A 19619-nucleotide genomic window follows, 5' to 3' on the forward strand; every position below is an offset into this window, starting at 1 on the left:
TCGCCTTCCCAGGGGTTGGCCTCCCTCTCAGCTGGAGATCCCTCCTGCCTCCCAAAGCCCTTAAACCCCCGACAGGCACCCTCCCCATCCGTGGGAGGGCGCGGGCACGTCCCTGGCAGGGTGGCCTCCGGGGTGTTTCCCATGTGGGGTGTGGGTGCGGCTGTGTGTGTTTTAGCTGCAGGGAGGAGGGGAGGCCCGGCAGGGAGGGACACACATGGCCCTTTCAGCACGAACAAGGACCCCTCTGTGTGGCCCGAGGCGTGGGTTGTGGGCCTGTGGGCAGAGCCGTGGAGCCAGCACCTCCACAGAGGGCGAGGGCCAAAGCATTTCCTCCGGGGACACTCCCGGCCCTCCCGATCCCTCCTCAGGGTCTGGAGCCAGCCCAGGCTTTCTTTCCCCTTTTGGACTCCAGCTGTCCCCTACACCCAGCGAAGAAAGACCACCTTTGTCCCGGTCTCCTCGGGCCACAGGTCAATGATGGGTGGAGCCCCTCCTGGTCTCGGGAGCCCAGACGGACGGTCCTTGCCTTTGGGGAACATAAAGCCAAGGGAGCGAAGCGTAACGAGAATAACATGGGAACATCCTGGCAGTAACAGCGGCTGTCATTTATCGGGTGCCTGCTGTGTCCTCGCACCTGGGCTCATAACCACACTGCCCGCGTGGCCCTGTCCTCTAGCATCGGGGCGCACCTCCAAGCGGGAGACACCCTATCTCCGTCCCCGTCTGATCCCCAGAGTGCGCGCTCAAAAGACATCCGCCGCATGAACGACCATCACAACAGCCGTATGAGGTGGCTGGCTTTGTCCCCGTTTTACGGACAGTAAAGTCCCCCCAAAAGTGTAACGACCCGGCCACATCTCACACAGCTGGTTCCCGGCTTGCCGACCCCAGAATCAAGGTCCTTAATTCTGTCTTATGTGGAAATTAGGTGACAGCAGGGACGGAGACCAGGAGAGAAGAAGGATAGTGATTGTGCTTGTAGAGAATCGGTCCTGGTAGGGTGGTTCTCAACGTGGCTATACCTGTTGAAATGGGCTTGGACGATTTAAAATACGTTGGATCGTGAGGAGCCTGGGTGGCTGAGTCAGTGAAGCGTCTGACTTCGGCTCAGGTCATGATCTCACAGCTCCTGAGTTCAAGCCGCGAGTCAGGCTCTGTGCTGACAGCTCAGCGCCTGGAGCCTGCTTCCGACTCTGTGTCTCCCTCTCTCTCTGCCCCTCCCCCACTCGTGCTCACTCTCCCTCTCTCTCTCTCAAAAATAAATAAACATCAAATTTTTTTTTAATTTAAAAAAACTTTTTAAAAGTATGTTTGATCTTTAGATCCTACCCCCCTACACATTCTCATTTCGCTGAAATGGGGGCACACTCTGGCCACTGGGGGTCTCTTAAAACTCCCCAGTGACTCTGCCATGCAGCCACAATTGAGAACCACTCTCCTCGGTTAGATCCATTAGCTACAGATATAATACTGCTGTGTAACAAAAGGTCCCAGGGACCCAAAACAGTAAGCGTTCACTTGTCATGTGAATCTGCCGATGGGGACCTTGGCTGGACTCTCTCACTTGCCTGGGGTCGCCTGGCTCTTGATGAATTAAAATAACCAGGCCACTCTGCTCCGTATGTACCATCCCCCAGTCGGCTAGCCCCGGCTTCTTCTGGCAATGACAGAGGACCAGGGAGGAAGCGGGAGCGGAGACCTACTTACCAAGCCTCTGCTAACATCCTGATGGTAGAAGAGGGTCACGTGGTAAAAGTCAACCTCAAGAAGAGGGGGGATTAACTCTGCGTCTTGAGTGGGGAGACCCATGAAGGCACACGCCAAAGGGTGTGGATACGGGGCAGGTGAAACTTTGGAGTTGACCCCGGGGTTAACACAGGGACGGTCTGACTCATGCTGCGAGGGGGCTCATGCTTCCTCAGGCCTAAGGGCCAGTGAGGCCAGCAGATCGGGGGTTACCATTGACACAGATGCTGGGCTGCGTCTCAGCAAGGGGATGCTTTGCCACACGGGTGCAGAGACGGGTGAATGAGTCCTCCCTTCTCTGAGGTTCTCACACAGCTCCAGGTGTATCAGTGATGGCATCCTGCAGGCCAGTCCGTTGGCAGAGGCTGCCTGGAAGACGGTGTTGAGAAGGATACTGGGGCCCCATCCAGACTCCGTGGCAAGGGCAGTGCCGTGGCTGCGGGGAGGGCTCGTAGGCACCTCTCTATCGTGTTTGCCATGGCGGATGAAAGCCTCACTCCCATCACCCCTTGCCTAACACCTTGCCACCCCCTTTTCTCACTCCTGCCCTCTGTCCTCACCCCCTTTTCGTTCCCAGTAGCCTCTGGCACCAGGACAGAATGATCCTGGCTTACACACATGTGCCTGCCCTCGTGGTCGCACCCACCACCTTCCCACCCCCACCAGCACTCCAGCCAAACACAGGAGAGAACACTGGAGATTTTATCTCCGCAATTACAGCAGATTAATATTCATAGCTGAGAGGAAAGGTCCCTGGAAGCAAATTCTCTGGCGTCTGTTTGCCAGAGATACGCATCTGATGGGCGCGATCAGCCAGAGGGGCGTGCAGGGGTGCTGGAGGCGGGTGCTATCTCCAGAAGGCTGCTCTCCCTGCCGGGACAGAGACGGCGATTAGCCACACTTCGCCTGTGCCCTGGTGCCCGTTGCTGAAAAGGAGACAAGATTCCCAACAAAGACACATGCTGGGGGCTTTGGTCAGATTCTGGGATGATTTCTTTTATTCTTAATGAAATTATCAATTGGGCCCCCGTGGACCTGAGGGAAAAAAGGGCTGGCTTAATAGGGGTAGTGGATGGGAGGTGGGGTTGGGAGCTGGGCCAATCAGGGAAGAGGGAAAGACCTAGTAAATTGGAACCAGAGGAGTGTGGCTGAAGAATGCAGCCCAGCCCCTGCCCGAGAGTTGAACCCTGACCTCCAGCTTCTTCGGGAGTGGGCGTATCTGGGATGCAGCAGAGGCCAGAAGTCCTTTTGCGTACCAGAGACAGCTCTGTGGACTCTGGAAGTGAGGTACAGGGCCATTCCAGAACCATCTATCAAGGGGGTGGTCATCCCGCAGAAGGCTTGAGGTCCACAGACCTCAGCCACCTGCTGAGGGTGGAGGGAGGGCAGGCCGAAGTCATCAGTGCTTCCCAGCCCGTCTGCCCGCCACGTTCCGGTCCACATTCAGAGCGCCGCCCCTGGCCCAGGGGGCCCCAGTGCAGAGTGCTTTCCTTGCCTCAAGTGCTGGTCAAGGCGATGCCAGCTGCACTTACAGACAACCCCCCCCCCCCCCCCCCCCCGCCAAATCCCAGGGACTTAGCACCAGGGAAGTGGATTTCACACTCATCTAAAGTCCTGGCACAGGCAAGAGATGGGAGGGTCGCTTCTCCATCGTCATTTGGGGCCTCTGCCGTCCTCAACACTGGGCTTCAGAGCTGCCCTGCTCTGACAGAGGGGAGAACCTAGGACTCTCACGGGGGCGGGGGGTTCTCAGGGTCCGAGCCTGGAGGTAGTGCACACACCTTCCACCGTATACCCGCCAGCCCAGCCCCGCTGTCCCACCGCCTTCCCCTCAATGGCAGGGGCGCCTGAAACAGGTAAACGAACTGCCATCTCAGTTCTCAGATGCCAGGCCAGCGCATCTCAGCGACGGCACAACCCACACTTGGGGTCCAATAAGTCCCTGTTGTGCCCCTGGGTAAGAACCACTGAGGATCCATCATAATATAGACAAAAGAGAGCAAAAGGAGAGATAAGTGGGTGGGGTGGGTCTTCATCGCCCAGGAGAGAGCACATGGGAGGTGGAGACCCTCTACGGAGGCAAGGGGGGGTTCGAGGCAGTAGATGCACTGGGGAGTGGGACCCAGGGGCACCCGGCACTCCCAACCCACCAGGGGCTCTGTTCCACCTGAGTCTCCGGTGCCGTGGTGATGGAGAGGGTGGGGGGCTTCAGTGACGTGGTCCAGGGGCACCACTGCTCACCAGATTAGCCCTGACGTTGGACCTTGTGGCAGGTGAGGGCTGCCCGAGACGGAGGGTGACAGCCTCGGGCCAGATGGGGACAGAACCAAAGCAGTGACAGGAATCAGAATCGCTCAACCTCAGGGCTGGGAGGGAGCTTCACAAACATTTCTTCCCCCACCCCCTTCACAGATGTGGAGACTGAAGCCCAGTAGGGAGGAGGTTGTGTGCTCCTTAGAGACTGGGACCAAACTCATTCTGGAGCTGCCCCTGCCCTTGACACGGCCCAGTCTTCCTCCCGCACCCCTGCCCGCCCCGCAGACTACACCAAAGGACAAGGACCCACTGGCTTTGTTGTACCTCCCATGAGCTCATTAGCTAGAGGGTTGTTTTCCTCCAGGGGAAAAGAAAAATGGGGCAGGACGACTTTTCTCTACTGTTTCCCCAGAGCTCTGCTGACGACGTGACTCAGGCCATGAACCCCCAAAACCAAGAGAGAGGAAACCAGCACAGCCCGGCTGGAGAGGCATTAGCGGGGATGTTTATTTGAGAGCCTGTTTTAAAACTCTGTAACATTCACCTAATGGGAAAATTTGAAAAGAATTCAACTGGGTCTGTCCTTGTTAAACTAACATTAAGGATGTTTAACAGCTGTCTCGGGCACATCACATTAAAATCCAAGATAGACTTGACAAACTAATGGTTTTGTTTGTCATCAAGAGAATGGGTGAGAGGGGGAGGTGGGCAGAGCGGGCGTGGGCAATGCTCCCCGTGCTGTCTCACCCACGTCGGATGGGGCCCCCAGCTTCCTGCCTGGACGGACCCCTTTCCCTGCCTGCAGACCAGGGGCTGAGGGGCTGAATGATGGGAGCCCCGCAGAGAAAGCCTGCACCCCACTGCCCGGCTGGCCTCCCTTTCCCTTCTCAGCCAGCCCAGCCAATCTCATCCTTGGTGACCAGCTTCAGGGAGGTAGAAACTGATACCCTGGGAGGGAGCTGGAGGGAGAGGTGAACCCCCATCATCTGTGTTATAGACAAACCTGTGGCTTTGGAATCCATCTGAACAAATGTAGGACTAGGTGAAGGCATTGATTCTGGAATGATCCTGCTCATTTCTAAATTCATTATCATCGCCATTCATTCATCCATTCATTCATTCCAGTGAATGGATTTCTTTGGTGCAGAGAGGGACACACACACACACAGCATCAAAGCTATGACATGGGAAAGGACAGAACACATGGGGGGCTCAGACATCCTGGGCCAGGTGTGGGAGGGGGGGCCGGGAAGCGTCATGTGGACCGTCTCGGACCTCCGTGCATGTGCTGGACTTGAGTCTGACCCCGCCCCCCCCGCCCCACGCTGGCAGTACATTCAGATTCTCTACGAACGAAATGTGCTAAAGTTTAGGCGGGAAGTGGTCCCGGGAGTTGGGCTGGAGCAGGGGCTCCGGGAGCCACGAGCTTCTTGTCCTCGCTCCCATCCTCCGATGCTCAGAGCCCCTGGGCCCCTGTCAGACAAATCTTTTTCCTCTGCTCAGAGCCATCACCCTGGAGAACACCCTCGTCATCCTGTCCACGGTGGCTCCCGACGCAGGCCGCTACTACGTGCAGGCTGTTAATGACAAGAACGGGGATAACAAGACCAGCCAGCCCATCACTCTTGCCGTGGAGAGTAAGTAAGCGGCCGGGCCTGGGACGGATGGAGGAGCGCGTCATTAAATCTTGGGAACGGGGCTCCGGAGGGTCGTTGGGAAGATGGAATGGTGGCGGAGCGGAGAGGCTGGAGGAGGGCCGGGGAGGGGCCTCTGAGGAATAGGAGGAGGAGACCCAGCTGAGGGAGCAAGGAGGCGGCTGAGTTCTGGATCCCGTTCCCATGGCAAGACGGAAATCCTGCATCGGGGGAGGGGACACTTAGCTGGCTGTCAGCAGGGCCGGAGGCCCAGCGAGGGCGTGGACTGCCGGAGAGAGTGTGCACGTGTGGGTTATAGCCACCTCTGGGATTCAGGTGCTGACAGGGAGAGCGTGCCCGGGACCGGGCACTCGTTTCTAGAGAAATAGACTAACAGCCTCTACTCAGCGGGTGCATACAGAGTGCTGCTTCTACTCAGAGCGGGCCGTCTTCTCTCGGAACATAAGCTCTCTGCCCAGGCTCCTGCCTAAAAATGCCTCTCTGCCAGAAAGCACCCAGCACCCTGGAATAGAAAAGCTCTCCCCAGTGGCAGAGAATAGATGGTAGCAGATGAAAAGGGTTGGCTCCTTAGATCTCCTTTGCCAAGAGGTATTTGTCCAGCTGAGACTGAAGGCAGGTGTCTGATCCCTGCTGGAAATGCTGGGGACCCCTCCCTGGCCTAATTCTCGAAAGCCAGCCAGGCCCCTTCCCTCTGTGCTCCACCCCTGGAATAGGGAAGGAGGGTGGGGTGGCTCAGGCAGCCAGTCCAGGCCCGGAAGCACAGAGTACGAGGGGCCAGAGCTTGTCGCAGCCGCCCAGCAACCACGCAAGCTGCGGGAGCCAGATGTTCACGTCTCTCCACAGCTGCACCACTCCTGCTCCAAAAGCAAGTCTCATTTATCACCCGCGGTCGCATGGGGACGCAGCCACCAGCAGCAAAAATGAGGGTGCTGGTCTGCATATGGAGCCTTCCCGTGTCCTTCCCCTGATCCCGGCCTCTGTCTGCCAGTGTCTATACAGCCCAGAACGTTCCTCGGCCATACCATGTGCCTCCCTGGGCTTTCTGAGCACCAGCAGAATCCCTTCCTGTATCCACAGAATTCTCTCCTTCCCAAGTTCCAGTCTGCCTAGAAAGAGACCTGAACGCAGGGAGGAGAGTCCCATTCCAGATACTGACCTCTCAGGGTCACAGATGTAACCTCTGACATTGACCTGGGTCAAGGTCTCAGTCTGGTCCCTGTAGCATTGGGGCCCAGCCATGACCTGGCTCTGTTGTTTCTATAGAGAAAGGAATTTAATCATCAGAGGGAGATGTTTTCCCCATATATTCTCTAGTGGTCAGAATACCTGGAGTCCAATAGAATTCAGTCATTGTGGAAGAGGCAGTGTTCACGGTCTGTGTCAAGGCCGGGCCGTCTTCCTGAGTGACTCAGGTTACCCTGACACCAAAGGTTAGAGCCCCCCACTCGGTGCTCCTCCCCAGAACCCAACCTCCTCACCCGACTTAAGCCAGCTATCCTGGGGCCCACTGTGAACATCGTTCCCTCTCTTCTCTATCTCAGCTCTGCCCCCCGCAACCCTCCATCTGGCCCAAGGGAAGAGAGTAGGACCCTTCCGTACCCCCGTTATCTGCCCAAGCCTCCCCCGGGTGTCTGTTTCCCCCACCCCATCGCCACTCGCCTCCTGCTCTCACGTGGCGATTTGTACTGGATTAAGAGCAGAATCAGCTGGTTTTCAGCTAATTTCTCCTCCCACGAGTGATTGAGCTTCAAAACCCTGTTCATGTCACTGACACAAATCCCCCAGCCTGCCTGCCTGCCAGCCAATTTACTAGGAGCAATTGCCACTTTGCCCACCACCAGCTCTGTCTGCCCTCACTTATCTCATGGAGCCTCGCCTCTCCCTCTGTTCCCCCCTCCTCATCCTTCCATCCTTCCTCAGCCCAGGGCAGTGCTGCTTCTTAGCGGCCCTGGGGCGCGCAGGGAGCGGTGGGGTGGGGGTGGGGGGGCACTCATGCTCTTCAGAAACGGAAAAGTTAAGAGCAAAGCCTGTGGCCCGGGAGTTGGGAGTTGACCCCTGCCCAGGAGTAACCCTGGTGACCTCACACAGACTGTCACAGCTCTTGAAAAATGCAAACCTGGGGGCACCTGGGTGGCTCAGTCGGTGAAGTGTCCAACTCCTGATTTTAGCTCAGGTCACGATCTCATGGTTCGTGGGGTGGAGCCCCACGTCGGGCTCTGCACTGACAGCATGGAGCCTGCTTGGGGATCCTCTCTCTCTCTCTCTCTCTCTCTGCCCCTCCCCTGTTTGCTCTCTCTCTGTCTCAAAATAAATGTGTAACCATTAAAAAAACAAAAAAGAAACAGGGGAAGTTAATTTTATTAATGTATTTTATGTGACCCAACATATCCAAAATATTACCATTTTAACACACAATCAATACGGAAAATATTAACGAGGCACTCTGCACTGGGTTTCTTCGTCTTCATACTGAGCCTTCAGAACCTCTGCGTATTTTACACTTTGAGCACATCTCAATTTGGTTGCTCAGTTTTCATCCGAAATACGTGATCTGTGTTTAGACTTCATCAAATTTACAGCTGCAAAGGTGGTGTCGGATACCCATGTTGTTCTACACGTACTTAAAAGTGTTCTAATAACTGATTTGGGGATCCGTTTTTAATTAAATGTAAATTAGATAAAATTAAATCCCATCAAATCAAAGGGGCGCCAGTCACTTTTCAAGAGCTCGCAGCCACCTGTGGTTCTTAGCCCCCATGTTGGATACCTGCCCGGGAGAAGGGAGCGGCTTACCTCCCTGCCCCCCCCCACCCCCACGCACTTGACCCGTGGCCCAGGTGAGTCATGTGGTCCTCGAACTTCCGTTTTCCTCACCTGTAACGTGATGCCTGCGGCAACATGTAATTGGAGGATTAACTGAGGCGCCTCGGGGAGAAGGCATCACAGTGATGTCCCTCACTGTGACTATTATCAAAATCAGCCAGGCCCCTGGGTGGCTCAGTGGGTCAAATGTCCACCTTCAGCTCAGGTCATGATTTCATGGTTTGTGAGTTTCAGCCCCACGTCGGGCTCTGTGCTGACAGCTTGGAGCCTGGAACCTGCTGCGGATTCTGTGTCTCCCTCTCTCTCTCTGCCCCTCCCCTGCTTGCACTCTGTCTCTCCCTCTCTCTCAAAAGTAAATAAAATTTAGAAGAAAAAAACAAATCAGCCAGGGGCAGCAGGACCCAGCCCCAACCCTGGGTTCAATCCGCATCAGGCACTCACAGGGAAGATACCCCTCCTCCTTGCTCTGGTTTGCATGTGATTTTCCTGGCTTGACCTTTGGGCTCCGTTCACCCCACTGTCTAGAGTATGGGTCCAATGAGGCAGATGTCCTGCATTCCGTCCCCAGCCACAGCCAGCCGTCCTCCTCACCCTAGGTGGTCATCTGAAGACCTGCTTAGCCAGGAGCTGACAGTACAGGCCCCCCAGCCATGAGCACCTGTCAGTAGGATGTGTCCTGCCTGGGGCAAGTCCGTGCCACGCAGGGCCATCTTGACATCCCCGGTCCACCCCAAGCTGTCCGCTGCTTTCACATCACCCCAAGAGCCTCCCTCTCCAAACAGGAGGCTGGTGAGGTCGGAGGGGAGCCAGGAAACAGGGGGGAGTGGGGAGGGGCAGAGGGCATTGGCTTGTCCATTTCAGGATCCAGAGACAGGGAGAGAGCCATGTGAGCACCGCGTGGGAGGCAGGTGCCAGAGAAGAGGTCACCAGAGCCAAATGTCCAGAGCAGTCGAAGAGAATCAGTGGAGAAAAGGGGATTTGCAACCAGGGGGTCACCGGTGACAGGGGAAGGGGAGGGCATGCAGGGGGCTTGGGGGAGAGGGGATGCCGGTGGCAGCCAGGACCTGGTGGTGCTCAGAGGTATGTTCAACTTCTGGCAGAGCTGATGGCAGCCAAGAGGGAGAGTTGTTTCCTTCTGTGCCCGAGTGAGGACTGAGCCAGAGAGATGATTTGGGGAGTGGCTAATGGCCTGGGTTTACGGCCTCGGAGACCCGGTCCCCGTTCCTGGTTTTGTCCCTTGTTAGCAACTGCCATCGGGAAGTAAACTGCCTCACTGCTTTGGCCTCCTCCGTTTGTCTCTGCTTTCTCATTTGTAAATTGCGGGATGACGATAATGACCCACCTCCGGTGGCCGTTGTGATGAGCGTCGGTTAGCAGAGTGCCAGGACGGTGCCTGGGATGGTGCCTGGCACGGCACGTGGCCTCTTGCCCTCAGTCGCTGTGACTTTCACCTCCTGGGAGCCTCTGGGTCCATCACGTGGTTTGGTTGGGGTGGAAGACGGGAGACCAGGAATCTCTCCCTGAGGACAGGCAGGTAAATCCCAAGAAGGACGGCCTATCATTTATTAAGGACCTACTATGTGCCAAGTACTCTGCGCTCGCCCCAGACCAGCCTCGCCACCCCCACCGAGGCGCTTCTTCCCAGCATCCATCCCATGCACTTTAATCCGATAAATGTCTAAGCATCGACCTGAGATCCTTCCAGACCATGCCCTGCATGAGGACAGACCCCTGCCTGTCTCGCTCAGTGGGGAGTCCCTGGTGCCTGGCACAGTCCGGCGTGGACTGAGCCCTCACCCAGAAAAGAGCTGTTGAGTGAGGGGCCGAACTCACATAACCCTGAGACACAGTCATTTTTATCCCCATTGTGTCACTGAGAAAATCAAGATCTGGCTGAGGACCCTCCCCACACCAGGATGCCTGGGGCAGAACAAGGTTTCAGACCAAGTCTTCCTGACCCCCCAGGACCTCGGTGTGACCTCCAGGGTCCCCGGATAGGTGTCAGTCTCCCCTCCACCCCTCCCAAAGCTGACGAGTTGGCCCTGAGGCCCTGGGGTGGCCCTCATATTTTTAAACTCCGAGGGCTCTGTTTACCTGGCTCCGCGGTGGGGCACCCCTCTTGGGCTCTAACTGTCTCCTCCTCTTGCCCCATTAATCTGGACCGTGGTACCTGTGCGCCCCAGCATGTAATAAACAACTTAGAGCACACTTTTATGGATTCAGCTATATCAGCAGCTTTCAATCCGATCGCTCTTTATGGCACCTACATGAGGCTTTTATATTGTTGCAATTATTTTGCTTTATATGCTTCCTTTCTTCCCCCTTCATTTTACTTTTTTTTTACATTTTATTCCCTTTCCCAGCAAAGCCTGGAGTCCAGGCAGGAAAAGCTGCCCAGGGCTGATCAGGGTGGCCGAGGGCCAACCAGGGTGGCCCAGAGCGACAGCGGGGCCGTGACCTGTTCTCCCCATCCTGTCACTGTCCCCCCCCCCCAGGGCTGGGGGTGTCATTATAGTCTGCTACCTCCAGAGTCTCCTGGAAAGGAGCCAACTGGATGGATTTTTCGTGAGAGAGAAAGCCCTCCGTGTTTGAACTTTCAGGAGCCCTGGCACAGGTGCACAGAGAGTACTTGAGTTTCTGTCAGCATTGGCCCACAGAGATAAGAGCCTGGCCACTTCCTAAAGAACTCAAAAAATAGAAAAGGCAAAGCTGTTAGACGAGTTTGAGGTATCGTTTCATTTGGTGTTTGTAGAGCTCACTCGTGACACGTTCTCTTTCATTTCAATCATCGTCCCCGAAGTTGTACACGGATAGCCCTGGACCCGTTCATGCCTTCCCCTGTCAAATACACGTGAGGCCCCTACTATGCGTCAGACATCGCCCTTGTCCTAGAAAGTAAGCATAGCAAGACTGTGTTAGCTCGGGCTGCTGTAACCCGTTACCAGACCTGCGGCTTCAGCACAGGCAGTTTGGGAAGTCCAAGATCAAGGTACCAGGCACGGCTGGGTTTTGCTGAGGCCTCTCTTCCGGCCTTGCACACAGCCGCCTTCTCCCCGTGTCCTCACGTGGCCAAGACAGAGCTCTGACGTCTCTTTCACTCCCGATCAGGGCGCCAGCCCTGTTGCATTAAGGCCCCACCCTTATGGCCTCCTGGAACCCCGTCTACTGGAGACCCCATCTCCAAATACAGTCGCATGGGGGTTAGGGCTTCAACGTACGATCTGGAGGGGACAGAATTCGGTCCACGGCAACGATCCATGAGATTCCCACCTCACGGAATGTATTCGCTTCCTCGGGATGCTGTAACAAAGTACTGTAACTGGGGAGGGGGCGGTTATAACACCAGAAATGTCCCCTCACAGGTTTTAGAGGCCAGAAGTGTCGGCAGGCCTGTGCCCTCCCTGAAGGCTGGAGGGGAGGATCCTTTCCTGCCTCTCAGCTTCTGGTGGTAGTCCTCTGCACTCCTCGCCTCGGAGACACCTCGCTGCAGGCTCTGCCTCGAGGTCACCTGGCCTTCTCTTCTGTGTGTCTGTGTCTAAATTTCACTCCTCTTCTAAGGACAAGCCCTATTGGGCGTAAGGCCCACCCTGACACAGAAGGACCTCGTCTTAACTTGATTACGTCTGCAAAGACTCTGGTTCCCAATAAGGTCACGTTCACAGCTGCCGCGGACTTGAATGTGGGGGGATTACTAACCAGCCCAGTACAGGGAGTTTGCGTTCAGGTAGAAGACGTGACAAGTGGCGATGTAAGCCAACAAGATAAATGTGGGTGGAGGGAAGGATTTTGAAGGCAAAAACAGGACAAGGGGAGAAGGGGGAAGGTCTTGGCGGTCTCCAGCGGGCGCTCCCTGGACCCTGAAGAGAGGAGGAGGAGGGGTAAGAGGGTCCCTGGGGGCATGTCTGCAGGTTCGGCCGTGGCACTGCCCCGTGGTCACCCGCTCTGCTACATAAGGACAAAAGTCTTCCGTGGCATGAGCCTCTAATGGGGGCCGGGCAGAGATAGGATTTCCGACCCGTGTTTCCGGCTAACACCTGACCTCTCTCCAGATGTCGGGGGACCTGCAGACCCCATCGCCCCAACCATCATCATTCCTCCCAAGAACACCAGCGTGGTGGCCGGGACCTCGGAGGTGACCATGGAGTGCGTGGCCAACGCCAGGTGGGTAGCGAACTCCCCCTACTCCCCTTCGCCCTTAACTGCAGCCGGAGCACCTGACCTGTGGGCTCCAAGGGGACCAGTTCAGGAAGGCCCGGAAGTGTCGCATGAGGACCCCATGAAAGGAGATGGGGCCTTTGTCCTGGAGGAGGGGTGACGTGTGGACGTGCTGGCTACTTCCAGAGGGTTGTTGGGTATGAGCCGGGCGGGCTCGTTGTCCGTGGCCCAAAAGGAGAGACCGAGACCTGAATGGAAGTCATGGGGCAGCGTATCTCAGCCCCGAATACTGAGGCCCCGCCTGTGGCCCTGAGAGCGACCTGGAAGGGACAGGTGACCTCCCTGCCACGCAGGCACGTGTGACAGGCATGCTGGGCTAAGAGACGGCTCGCATGATGGATTTGGCAGACCTGGTGTTGGGCACAATCGCAGCCCCCCTCTAGCCGTGCACGGCCCTCACTCCTCTCGCACAGGAAACAGTTAAATAATGACTGCGCCTCATCACGTGTGGCCACAGTGCTGTGCCTTCCCACGCGATTTCCTTTCCTCCAACAACCGCCCGACAGAGCTGTCGCTACCCCGCAGGCCAGAGAGGGCAAGCGACCTGCCTGAGACCACCCAGCTGGCCAACAGCAAGGTTGCCATACCACAGGCCACCCCCTCGGGGCCCAGGGCCATGCTCGGGACCTCAGTCTCCTCAACTGTAAAATGGGAAGGATTTGAGCACCCACCTCCCCGGGGGAGCATGTGGGTAGAGTGCTGGACCCAGCCTGACCCGACACCTCTTAAGTGCTCCAGAAAGATGCTCCGAGGTGACGGGTGGCGAGTCAGACCAGCGACCCCGAGGTCACATCCAGTTGAAGATTCCCGGAGAGCCGCGTTCCTAAGCATAGGCTCCCGGGGACCCAGGTTTTCCACAAGTGCGGGAAAGGCCGCGGGATGCAGAGGAACTCGCTAAGGACACAGAGAACGCCTATAAGAGCCTGCCTAACGTCACTGGAGCCAGCGTTGCCCAGACCCGCTCCATCACAGGGCCCTTTTCTGCGGGACCCCGCTGCACACCCCGTGGGGTTGGCACAGACCCCTCCAGGATCCGCCAGGCGCTGAACGGGAGAGCAGGCCACACCCAATCTCCGGGGGCTTTGGGGGGGACAGGGTCGGTGAGGAGGGTGCCCGATTCGCCCTCTGTCTAACTCAGGAGGTGGGTATGTCCGTCTGCCTGCCTTTCTCCCTCCAAACCTTGGGCGATTCTCTCTCATTCCTCTTTGTCATGTTGTCCGGCGTTCTGGCCGCTCCTGCCCGCCGGCTTCTGTTTGGACGGGGCGCAGCACAAGGCGGGCAGAGGGGCAAGACGCGCGGCTTGGGGTGCAGGGTGCTGCTCCTGCACTCGGGAGCCCCGTGTCCCCGGTGGGTGCCGGGCTGAGCTAATCCACCTGTATTACAGCGTCCCCATGACCGCAACCCCGGGGGGCACAGGTGCCCCCATTTCACAGACAAGGAAACCGAGGTCCAGAGCGCTGAAGGGCTTGCACCTCTAGGAAGTGGCAGGGGCTGGGGCCCCGGGCTGGCACTCCCGCACACCTCTGCCCTGGCCCTCAGGTTTCTGGAAGCCCCTGTGGCTGAGAACCTGCCTCCCTCACCCCCTCCAGGCCCCTGATCAAGCTGCACATCATCTGGAAGAAAGATGGGGTGCCGCTGTCGGGGGGCATCAGCGACTACAACCGTCGGCTTACCATCCCAGGCCCCACGGGCAGTGACGCCGGCTACTACGAGTGCGAGGCCGCCCTGCGCAGCAGCAGCATCCCCTCTGTCGTCCGTGGAGCCTACTTGTCTGTGCTGGGTGAGCTGGGGCAGGGCTGCTGGGGCTCCCCGCCCAGGGCTAGGGGCATGGCTGGGCATCCCAAGCAGTGGCTGTATCCTACGGGCAGTATGGCTGGGTGACCGGAGCAGGGGCTGTATCAAAAGGAGCATGGCTCTGAGCCCCTCCTCTGGTCCCTCCTCCTGCAGAACCTCCCCAGTTTGTCAAGGAGCCAGACAGACACATCACAGCAGAGATGGAGAAAGTGATGGACATTCCCTGTCGGGCCAAAGGTAACACAGCGGCATGGTCAACGGGGAACAAGGACCCCCGCGCCCAGACCCTCAGCCTTTCCTGTCCCTGTCGCAAACTTTTCTAAATTCCACTTCCTTCTCCAGGCATCGTCACTGAGCAGAGAGTTAGTCTGGCTGTGAGCAGACGCCCCAGGAAACAAACAGGCCAAATTACCATAATCTCAGGACTGGAAATCAACCCACGTTACCCTAACTTGAGGGTTACAAATGAATCCAAATTACCGTAATTTCAGGATAGGTGACAGACCGAAATTGCCCGTAATTCCAGAGTTGGAGACAATGTCAGAACTGTTAGAACGTGTGAGTGCGTTTCGCCTGAGATGGGTCTCATGAGCTCCGCCTGGTTTCTGGTCCATTTTGCTCCATTTTCTCCCCTACTCTTTTCTACTTAACCCCCCTAGTCAGAGCTCCTGGAGAACTTCCACTCTTCCCATCCCCAGCCTCCCTCTTTCTGGCCCGGCTGAGCTACAAGGCAGCCCCAAAACCGGGCTGGCATCCAGGGTGATCGGATGATAGGAGAGGGCGTCCACCATGGCACGTGGTGTCATTTTGAGCAAAGAGGCGGAACGTAGCTCAGGCAAGGAGAGTCGCAGCGGAGGGAGGGAGGGAGGACTCCCCTTCTGAGCCCACGCGAGGGGAAGGCCAAGATCCATTCGTTCACCCAGCAGACACCTTCGGAGGGTTTTCCACGTGCCAATACTGCTCTTGGGCTGGGGAGATACAGAATGAACCCAACAGCCAGCCAAATCCTTGCTCTTACGAAACTTAACGTTCTTCGAAGGCAGGCAGACCAACCCATGAGCAAATAAAGATACTTTATTTCATTTCATCGAAAATGTCATGGGTTGTGAGATGCCCCATTATTTTATGTGCCACTAAGAAAGAGAAAAGACTACCAATGAAATGATGATGTGCTTTCGATAGGAAGACGCCTTTGTCTCGGAGATGTTACCACGTGAAAGAATGTGTGTGCCCCGTGGAAAGGATGAAATACAGCGTCGTAGAATGTCAGGGTTGAAAAAGAGCTGGGAAGGAGAAGCAAGCAGGTGTAGGGGGCTTGGGGCCACGAGTGCTCCTTCGGATGGAGGGTGGGAGCTCACCTGGGGAAGTCACATTTGAGCTGGGACCCAGAGGGAGAGAGGGGAGGCTGGGGATACGTGCGAGAAGACCATGCCAGGCCCAGGGGTGTGTGGCTTGGGCAAGGCTGAGAGACGGGGAGCCCCTGTTCACCTCCCTGTGCAGACCAGGTAGGAGAGGGCTCCCGAGAAGCACCAGCCTCCTCTGTGTGCTGCTCGACACGGGACTGTGCAGTCATGTGGGCTTGGGAAACGAACCCCTGTTGGAGGTTCCCAAAATACATAAAAGTCTCTGCTAAATTAAATTGCAGTTAGGGCGGGCACCTGGGTGGCTCGGTCGGGTAAGCGTCCAGCTTCAGCTCAGGTCACGATCTCACAGTTCATGGGTTTGAGCCCCACGTCCGGCTCCGTGCTGACGGCTCAGAGCCCAGAGCCTGCTTCGGATTCTCTGTCTCCCTCTCTCTCTGCCCCTCCCCTGCTCACGCTCTGTCTGTCTCTCTCTCAAAAATACATAAGCCTTAAAAAAATTTAATTCCAGTTAAAAATTAATTTATGGGGCGTCTGGGTGGCTCAGTAGGTTGAGGGTCCCAGCTCTTAATTTTGGCTCAGGTCATGATTCCAGAGTCATGGGATCGAGCCCCTCATCAGGCTCCACGCTGTGCATGGAGCCTGCTTAAGATTCTGTGTCTCCCTCTTCCTCTGCCCCTCCCCTGCTCTCTCTCTTTCTTAAAAAAAAAATTGATTCATTTGTCCCATCCACCATTTCCAAGCTAAACTAATCCAGCTAAATTTTCTCGGAACCCCTGCTCTTATAAGAACTTGAGAAATGCCACCCCGAGAACATCTTTCACCTCCTCCAAGACCATTAGCGGCCCCTCTAAGAAGGTTCTAGGGAGCAGGACACACAGGGACACCCTCCCCATGCAGACTTCCAGGCACCCCTCAGAGGCAGGAGGGAGGGAGCCCGGAGGTGGGCTGACTGTGGGCCCACGTGTCCCCCTAGGTGTGCCACCGCCTTCCATCACCTGGTACAAGGACGCGGCCGTGGTGGAGGTGGGGAGGCTGAACCGATTCCGGCAGCGCGGTGATGGGGGCCTGCAGATCAGCGGGCTGGTGCCCGACGACACCGGCATGTTCCAGTGCTTTGCCCGCAACGCGGCCGGCGAGGTGCAGACCTCTACCTACCTGGCTGTCACCAGTAAGTTGGGCCTCTGCTGTCCTGCCCCGGAGTCCCTCCCGCTCCCAGGATGCAGCCTTCCTCCAAGCCAGCAGCCTCTCGAGAAAAGATGCTGTGTTTTGCAGAGCTAGGATTCCAGAAAACTCAGCAGCGGGGGCGGCCCTAGCCGGTTGCGCCCACTGCTCTCCCAGCCCGGGTCTGGCGCTCCAGGACCCTGAGCCGCGGAGGGGTTCACGGGCTCTTGGAGAGAAGCGTCTGTGAGGCCACGTCTTGCTCTGGCCTCGCAGCTGCCCCTGGCCTCCTGAACAGGGCTGAAGCCACCCCGTCCCCACTGAGAAGACTCGCTTACTTCTCCAGAGAGACCCAGGGCTTTCATCTCAGTCCCTCCTTCAAACCTTTTGCCCTCTTGGAGCCTCTTGGCGGGGAGCATAGCTCTCCCGCCCTCTTCACGGAGCTGCGTTCACAGCCAATGCCACATGAGTGGCCACACCGTCGATGGCAGAGCTCTGTGCACGTGCAAAGCGCCGCTGGGTTCCTTGTCTCAGCAGCAAGAGGGTGTGTGGTCTTGGGCCTCCCGGAGTCCCTCGGGGGAGGCCCTCAGTCCCACAGAGGTCCCCCCGAACGGGGCGGCCGTAGGGCAGAGGGCCAGCTGGGTTGGCCCCAAAACGGCACTGGGGACGGAAAGGCTGCCGTCTCGCTTCTTGCTTCCGAGGAGTGTGGGCGAAGCCGGCGCTGGTCCGTATCTAAGCTCTGCTCCCATGCACGTCTGCCCCTGAGGGCCGGGCCAGGGAAGGCCAGCGCAAAGCGAGAACGCTGTGCTGCATCTTGAAGAACCACAGCTCGACCGGGCTGTGGACTCTCCAGGGCCAGGCCTCGTGCAGAGTGGGCAGTGTTCTCCTATTGGCCATAACCGTTTTTTCTGTCAGGAACCCAGAGCCTCGATGTCCTGTGCAGTGAAGGAGGCATCATGGTGGGTGTGAGCCGCCCTCGGGGGTCCTCCCTTTTCCCCCAGATGGAGGCCGAAGAATCAAGGCAGAAGGGCTGGTGTAGCCTGGGTCCTGCCACAGGGCAGGTGGTGCAGGGAGCCCCGGAGGGCCTTCCGGGCTTTTCTCCGGTGCTGGGGTCCCATCGGGACACCTGCGTCCTTCTTGGTGGCAGGGGCAGGATGAGCACCTGGCCCTCTAGCGGTGGGGGCTCCTCCGGGGTGTAGCTGAGAGGCTCCACTGTCTCCTTTTGCAGGCATCGCCCCCAACATCACCAGGGGCCCCTTGGACAGCACAGTGATCGATGGCATGTCAGTCGTGCTGGCTTGCGAGACTTCGGGAGCGCCCCGGCCGGCCATCACTTGGCAGAAAGGTAGATGGGACTGATCTCCTTTGGAGGGTGTGGCCGTGTGACAGCCTAGGGCAGTCCTCAGAGCTCAGTTCTGGAGACAGCCGGGTCGGGTTCCCTATGTACAGTTGTGAAGGTCGTGCACTGCACACCCCCAGGGGCGGGGCGTCTTTCACACCACGGTATGCACCACGTGCCGCCCCCCTGGGCTCAAGGCCCGGCTCTGCAGCTCCAGAGACCTGTGACCTTGGGTGAATCATTTACTCACTCGGAGCCTCAGGGTCCCCGTCTGTAAACTGAGGACAATGGGACCATATACCTTGGGTCAGCATGAGGACGAAACAAGAGCCAGCACTGTGCCTCGGCAGTGGGGAAGCCCAGTGAATGGCCGCTGTTTGACGGTCCGTATTACGGTGGTGGCCGTCCGTGCAAGCGGGAGACCATCCCTGCCCCCACGGCAGCGCGGAGGGCTCCCGACACCCGAGCCAGCGAAGCTCAGGCGGTCCCGCCCTCGGTGGCTCCTCCGCGGCTCTGGTTCCACACCTCGCCTTCCCAGCTCTCCCCGTGTGCACACACGTGTGCGTGCACCTGCAGTCACTCCCTCGCACCTCCCAAGTCTGCGTGGAGGAAGCTTCTCCCTAGGACTCACCTGCCCCCCTCCCCCGGGCCTCCCCACGCCGCCCCCCGCGGCTCAATTTCTCCACCTCCTTATATACAAGAAAACCTGCCCCTTGGTTCCGCTCGTCGCCTGCCGCCCCGCGAAGGCCCCGGCTTCGGTTTGGCCCGCCGCTGTCTTCCTGGGGCCCAGGCCGGAGACTGACACATGGTAGCTGCTCAATAAATATTTGTGGGGTGAATGGAGGCACAGCCAGGCGCGGGTATGGACACAAATAAACACGCTCACCCGACACGCTCACTGGTTCAGCGTTCCTGCCCGTGGGTGCAAAGGGAGACACCCACAGGCTTGCACATGACGATACCCCTCCGCACGGACAGGTGGGATTGTCTCTAAAATAGATACAGTCTCGGGCTCATCTCCCTCCCTCACCCCCAGGCACCAGGCCTCCCCAGGTCCCACCGCAGAGGGAGGCCTGGCCCACCCTGTCCCTGTCCACCCCTCCCCGCCCCCGCTCCTTGCTGCTCCCCCCGCCCCCGCCCGTCACTTCCCTCCGCTCCCCTGAAGGTGACTCTCCAGAAGCATCCTGCCGCAGGATGCCCGTCACCACCTTGTCAGAGCTGTCTGCCCCCTCCCCCCACCCCACCCCCCCCCCGGCCCGGGTGCCAGCT

At 57.8% G+C, this 19619-nt stretch overlaps 1 protein-coding gene across 2 annotated transcripts in view; it reads left to right on the plus strand.

The window, feature by feature from the left end:
* Window positions 1–19619, plus strand: part of SDK2 (sidekick cell adhesion molecule 2) — a 264995-nt gene that overhangs the window by 166314 nt on the left and 79062 nt on the right. For both annotated transcript variants that reach the window (XM_053893046.1, XM_053893047.1), the window contains exons 5-10: window positions 5506–5639; window positions 12530–12641; window positions 14285–14475; window positions 14643–14726; window positions 16827–17021; window positions 18240–18356. In XM_053893046.1, coding sequence (XP_053749021.1) covers window positions 5506–5639; window positions 12530–12641; window positions 14285–14475; window positions 14643–14726; window positions 16827–17021; window positions 18240–18356 — 833 coding nt within the window. The remainder of the gene's footprint in view (window positions 1–5505; window positions 5640–12529; window positions 12642–14284; window positions 14476–14642; window positions 14727–16826; window positions 17022–18239; window positions 18357–19619) is intronic.

This window comes from Panthera pardus, unplaced genomic scaffold, assembly GCF_024362965.1.
Source record: "Panthera pardus isolate Hobbes unplaced genomic scaffold, ASM2436296v1 HiC_scaffold_3, whole genome shotgun sequence".
In the NCBI taxonomy this organism is placed as follows: Eukaryota; Metazoa; Chordata; class Mammalia; order Carnivora; family Felidae; genus Panthera; species Panthera pardus.